Source organism: Teleopsis dalmanni, chromosome 2 (assembly GCF_002237135.1).
Source record: "Teleopsis dalmanni isolate 2A chromosome 2, ASM223713v2, whole genome shotgun sequence".
Lineage (NCBI taxonomy): Eukaryota > Metazoa > Arthropoda > Insecta > Diptera > Diopsidae > Teleopsis > Teleopsis dalmanni.
Window position 1 is genome coordinate 241,525,999 of NC_051847.1, and position 6,668 is coordinate 241,532,666.

At 34.5% G+C, this 6,668-nt stretch overlaps 1 protein-coding gene across 1 annotated transcript in view; it reads right to left on the reverse strand.

The window, feature by feature from the left end:
* Positions 1-1,472: 1,472 nt before the first annotated feature.
* LOC119677140 (laminin subunit gamma-1-like) overlaps positions 1,473-6,668 on the reverse strand; it is a 5,568-nt gene continuing 372 nt past the window's right edge. Inside the window, exons 2-11 of the mRNA XM_038088407.1 lie at positions 6,237-6,661; positions 3,903-6,179; positions 3,605-3,812; positions 3,444-3,547; positions 3,246-3,379; positions 3,071-3,186; positions 2,923-3,009; positions 2,649-2,819; positions 2,457-2,586; positions 1,473-2,390 (exon numbers count right to left, since the gene is read on the reverse strand). Of these exons, the coding sequence (XP_037944335.1) occupies positions 2,179-2,390; positions 2,457-2,586; positions 2,649-2,819; positions 2,923-3,009; positions 3,071-3,186; positions 3,246-3,379; positions 3,444-3,547; positions 3,605-3,812; positions 3,903-6,179; positions 6,237-6,661 (3,864 nt within the window). The 3' untranslated portion in view covers positions 1,473-2,178. The remainder of the gene's footprint in view (positions 2,391-2,456; positions 2,587-2,648; positions 2,820-2,922; positions 3,010-3,070; positions 3,187-3,245; positions 3,380-3,443; positions 3,548-3,604; positions 3,813-3,902; positions 6,180-6,236; positions 6,662-6,668) is intronic.

A 6,668-nucleotide genomic window follows, 5' to 3' on the forward strand; every position in this document is an offset into this window, starting at 1 on the left:
AAGGCGTTCTCAGAACGAAGCCGGGCGTTGTCAGCCTAAAGGGCTGCAACGGATTTCAAAACAGACGCAAGTTGCTCATCGACTTACTTACGGTTTTGAGGGCCAACGACAGTCCTAGGTCGTTTCAAAGTGGGGGATGGAGAGATCGGTCTATTATCAGAGCTAACCTTACAGGATTGCGGGTCTCCATCTCCATCTTCCATAATTGTGAAAGAGAATTAGTAAACTCAAGGAGTTAAGATATAATTTAAAAGGTGAGAATAATTTTGGAAGGAAAGGAAAGAATAAGGAAAAATGAACGTGAAATAGATAATGAGTGAGATATATAAATGTAAGTGTAAAATAAATACAATATATACTAAATATAAATTTGAATGTGAATGTAATTTAATTTTTTTATTTTTTTTTTTTTTCCTTTAATTAAATGTAATTGAATATAATTTCATGTAAATATAATTACAAATATAGATGCTACTATAAATACAGTATAGTACAGATACACTTATGAAAATAAATACAAGTACGAATATAATTAAAGTATAATTATAGATGTAAATGCAAATAATATAATTTCAAATAAGCACACATATAACTACAAATGTAAATAAGAGTAATGTAATGAATAATACAAACAATACAAAATGTATATATAAATAAATATAATATATATAATATATGTAATACAATAATGTATAATGTAATACAATAGTAAATATAATATGAAGAATATATAAAAAGTAATGAAGTTTTTGCCACAACACTCACCAAGAATGGGAGTTGATGTGTAAATTAAATCAGCACAACTCCAAAGGTTATTGGAATGCTTCCTCCAAATACGATTTTTTCCAAAATCGACAGGAAGAAGATAACAACACACCAAACAATTCACAAGCAGGATCTTTAAATGCACAAGAACAATGTGCATTTAGCCGAAATTAAAACAAACACGTTGCGCCTCCTCTTAAAGATTAATAAAATCAGTAAGGAGAATACAACTAGTGGATGCACTACCGGCTTGAAATTTTACTAGGTAGATGCGAGACCGTATTGAAAGCGGCCGTAGATAGGTTTAGCTTATCCCGCAATCACGCTATCACGTAAGCTCATAAGCTTACACCACAGACACGAACCGCCACAAATCAAGCTATTGAAGTCAAACTCGAAGCACAGCTTACAATGTTGTACTATGACGAGTTGTTTTTTTGTTTTTTTATTATTTTTTTTTTTTTTTTTAAGCGAACACGTTTCCAAACACCGCGCCTAAACTCAACAAACTCACAAATTGCTACCACAAGTCAGAAGTTCAACTTTTAATTAAGTGAATAGTTAATATATATAAATATATCAATATTATTATATCATTCAACACAATATATGTTAAACAAATGAAACAACAACGTTGCACGTGGCCTAGTATAAAGCACTCGACCGTACCGAACGAATGAAACTTAACAACTGATGCTTTACATAATATTTAGTATATTCCATATATATTATAATAAATTATGTACATGTAAAAAATCAATGCTTATATTTAACATTAATCAATGAACAGTAAGAAATAAAATTATTGATTATCTTTAAAATGTTATTATTATATTACTTTTCAAGTAATATACACAATTACTACGGATAGACCTTGTATAAAATTAAAGTTGTCATATGCTGGTATGAACATTGCAAAAAAATGTTAAGATTTTATTAGAAAAGTACTTAAAACTATATCAATAAGGCGGCATTCGAATGTTACAATTTATTGGCACAATATATTTTTTTTTTTGCTTAATGAAAACGTTATACATAAAGAAGTATAAAAGTGGTATTAAAAAACAAATTAAATTAAAATTACTTAACAACACATTATATTAGAAATTAGCTATAACATTAAAACATTTTTAAATTCATGCATTTGTTTTCATGTACGAGTATTTACTGAGAAAATATATAATGCACAAATGAGAATTGCTGAATATTCAATTCGTCTTAAAAAAATAGTATGACGCAAATTGTTCGCAACGAACTGAATATTTACTTAAAGCTTATTTTAACCTTTATTTAATTTGTTTATATTGACTTAAATAGTTTTAGTTCTTATAATTAAATTAGTTTATGATTTAAACTATTATAACTTTTTTATTTTGTCACAAACATTCTCGACGTTGATTAACATTAAATTCCTTAAGGTTCTAATCTATTGCGGTTAAAACATCCTGGTGGCAGTGCTTCTGATATAAGGCGTACGTTGAGTACTTCTTCCTCCAACTCTAATAGTTCTTTCTCATACTTATCAATCCACTTTTTCTGTACATTGCGCATATCCCGATATTTTTCAATACGTGAAGTGAGATTAACACGATTTATATCGGCTTCAACAGTGTCAAGACGTGATTCTGATTTCATAGTATAGAACAATTATTAAATAATATTTTAAGTTTTCAATTATATTAACAGTTCACCTAATTCATTCAAATCATCTGTGTTTATGTCTCTTAGATTTTCTAATTCATCTTTAATGGCTGCCAATTCGCTGACAGCTTTATCTATATGTTTTTTAGCATCTTGAGTATCTGCTTTAGCTTGCCCAACCTAAGGAAATATGTAATAATGGATTTATATAATGGTTATCAATTTAATTAATGACAGTGTACCTTGCGTTTTGCATCATCCACTAAATTATCGTCTTTGCTGGAGGAGTCTTCTAATTTACTTATATCGAGTTCAGTCACCTTGACGCGGTGGTTGAGTTGATCAGCTTCATCACGTAGCTTTCTAGCACTCACTTTAGTGTCATTAGCTTTCTTTCTAATAATTTCAGCATCCTATAAATTTAAAAATATATTTCATTAATTTTTTTTAATAGCCTACACTAATTGAATACGAGTACAAATATGTTATTACTTTTCTTATTATCTATTATATTACCTTTGAAGCTTGTTCTGCATATTTATCCTGAGCTTCTTGAGCATTTTTCTTTGCTTCATTTGCGTTCTGGTTGGCGCCAGTTAATGCCTTTTAAAAGATTAATCTGTTATTAAAATGTTTTCGAATACTTTATAGATTCATATTTTACTTCTCCAGCTTTTCGTATCAAATTTTCAGCGTTTTCGATTTCCGTTTCGATACTGGGCACAGTCTTCAGTGCTAGTTCTGCTTTCTCAGATGATTTCTGTACGTCGGATTGGAAGCCTAAATATTAACAATATTTTTAACATCAAATTTTTAGTCTTATTTATATATAAAACTACCAGCTAATGTATGGTAGGTATTGTTGGCTTCTTTTAAAGTATTATCTCCCTGTTCCACAGCATGATTGGCTTTGTCAAAAGCGTCTTGAGCACGTTTCAGCAATTCTACATCGTCTTCTTTCTGTTTATTGGCTCTTTAATCATATTAAAAAATTAAAGTAATAATATTTTTATTAGAAAAGAAAACAACAAGCAAACCTCTCTAAAATGAGACCTGCTAATTCGTATTCGTCATCAAAATCAGCGAAAATTTTTCCGTTACTATTTGATATATCATCAACGCGCTTCAGCAAACGATCGGCCTGAAATCAAATACTTTTATAATTCACTGCATTCTTTAACTTATAATTTGTGCTTACTTGTTCATTTGCTGCCATCGCATCTTTCTTTAACTTTTTGATGTTTATTTCCGGAGCTGTTAGTCCGTTAACGTCTGTTAGTAGAGTTAATGCAGCATCATAGACTTCATTTGCTTTTCGTGAGGCTTCTTTTGTAGTTTGATTAGCAGCATTTAATGATTGCTTAACTGTGTTTAATTCCAGGCGTACATCAGAACGTAATTCGTCACTGTAAAATATGTTTTCATATGCATTATACTTGAATGTTCAAGTACTTATAAATACCATATATATGTATGTATATGTGTTGTTTACTTACCTGACTTTTTGCTGTAAGTTAATAGCATTTTTAGCCAGTTCGTAAGCTTTTTCGACAGCTTCATTTGCAGATTTGGCATTGTCTTGATCTACCTTTGCTTCCCATTCCAAGCGATCTGCCATTCCACGTGCCTCCCGGGAAATAACTGATATTTGATCCGATTGTACACCAAATTCCTCGGACTTATTTTTCGCTTTAGCCAATGCAACTGCACCCTCATCGTTCAGCAGATTTAAAGCCGTTTGCAGTTCGTTTTTAGCCGATTCAATAATGTCGTGTGCGTTCGTATAGTTGTGACGTGCCTTTTCAATTTCATCATTGGCTGCATCTTGCAACTCATCAGCATTGTTTAAATGTGTGCGTATGCCATCCAAACGTTTATGTAAGTCATCTAATACTTCAACATAAGTTTTACCTCCTTCACCCGCACCATACTTTGCATCAGTAAGTAATATGTCCACTTTCTCCTGCACAGTTTTTAATTTGGCTTCAAATTCATCATCGTTGGTAACGGGTGTCCGAGCAATATCGTTTAAAGTATCACTTAGATTTTGTAATTTTACACGATGCTCATTAGCTGCGTCTTGAACTAAGTTATAGCACTCTGGACAGTCAATACACCCAAGATGGCGATCATATTTGTTTTCCTTGCAGCGGTCACAACGGCGACCTTCTACATTATCATTACATGGACATTGACCATATTGATCACACTGGAAGCCTTTAGAACCACTCTCATCACATTCGCATGATTTGCAACCTTCTGAGGAAAATCCATAATGGTAAACTTCACATTGATCACATTGCTGTCCAATCACACCAGGCTTGCAGAAACATTGACCTGTAAATTTATCACATGTGGAATTGTAACTACCAACAGGATCACACATGCAGTTTTCGCAGCCATTTCCAGACATAATATTGAAAAAGCCAGGTTGACATTCACCACAATCTCGACCAATTACATTCGGTTTGCATTGGCATTGGCCAGTTACTTGATCACACTTGGAAATACCTTCCTCATTTTGTTCTGTACCAGGTGGATAACATGTACATCTATCACATTGACCATGTGGTAAAGCGAGTGGATCCCCAAAATGGCCAGGTAAACATTCATCACAGTAATGTCCAGCGGTATTATGTATACACTTTAGGCATTCACCTGTAGTACGATTACAGTTACCCACAGCATTTGGATCCACATTACCATTGCAATCACAAGCTTTACAAGTTTGTACCTCCCCATATAAACCAGTAGGATCTCCAAAGAAACCATCAGAACATTGCTCACATCGAGCACCAAAGTATCCAACAGGACATTCAGTACAGATCACCGTATCACCATTAATTTGCATACAGGCGCCATCGTTGGGACAAGGACAACGTTTGCAGTCATACGCTGTACCTCCTAGGGCATTTCCATAGTATCCTTTAGCACAAACATCACAATTATCTCCAGATGTGTTGTGTTGACATATGCAATGACCAGTCTCAGAGTCGCATATTTCAGCATGACCGTTACAATCACAAGGTATACAAGGCATAAACGGGCCACCAAGTGCTGGACTGTGACGGTAGCCTGGAGCACATGATTCACAAAACTGACCCAAATATCCTTCCGGACAAGTACATTGTTCAATCCAAGTAGCTGGCTGTCCAGCAGCACCACGATGTGCAGTCTGCATTTCGACATCATCTAAAATAGCTTCACCTTGCACGGAATATGTGGCACGAATCTTAATAGCAGTTAAATTCGACAGTATGGATAAAAATCCTCTTGCCGACTGACTGGGTTGCCACTGATAGTCACGATGTTCGTGCAAACGGAACGAATATTCTTTAACTCCTTGATCTGGCATGCCATTGTTTTGGGCAAATATAGGCAAAGAAATTTTTGTATTTGCACCTTCAAGTATAACATCACTTGCACTCGTGCTAGGTCCAACTTGTCCCACTAATTGCAACTTAAACTTTATATCACGATTATATGAGGCACGTTGGTCACCTAAAAATCGTTCTGGTGCCTGAAAGTATACATATTCATTTCCTTGTGCTGTAGTGCCAATGCTTCGACTATACTGGTTGTACTTAATATCAACATCACGGTTGTATAAGTCAATCGCAGTCCAACGCTCTTTGTGTTTGTTAAAATTGGAAGTGATCGACACTACCGAATATCCGGGTGCAGTTTGACATTCTGACGTATGTCCATAACAGAAGCAAGGAGTGCAACCAAAACGATTTATAATGTCCAAGTTGAAAAAACCAGGCTTACATCTACAATCAAGAAGTTGTGCAACTAATATACTTCTTTGATTTTTACTTTATACTTACTCATTACAACGTTTTCCTTCAACATTTTCCTTGCAATAACAAATGCCACTTTCAGGATCACAAGTTGGCATATTTTCAAATGAACCACGAGGGTCGCATCCACAAGGTTGACAACCATGCAAACCGAACTGATAAAAATTACTTGCACATCGATCGCACTTATCTCCGGTTACACCTGGTTTACATTGACATTTGCCTTGGCTGTTGCACTGTAGTGAGCGTGATCCAGTAGGGTCGCAATTACAATTGGTACAATAACCATCTTCCCGCATGTAAAAGTTCTCTTTACAACGTTCACAGTTAGGACCATCGCGATTTTCACGACAATCCAAACAGTGGCCGCCATGACCAGTTGTGTTAAAGAGATGTGCATCAAAGAAACACTTATCGGCATACCCGTTGCAGTTACAAGCTGAAAAGAAATGGATATAA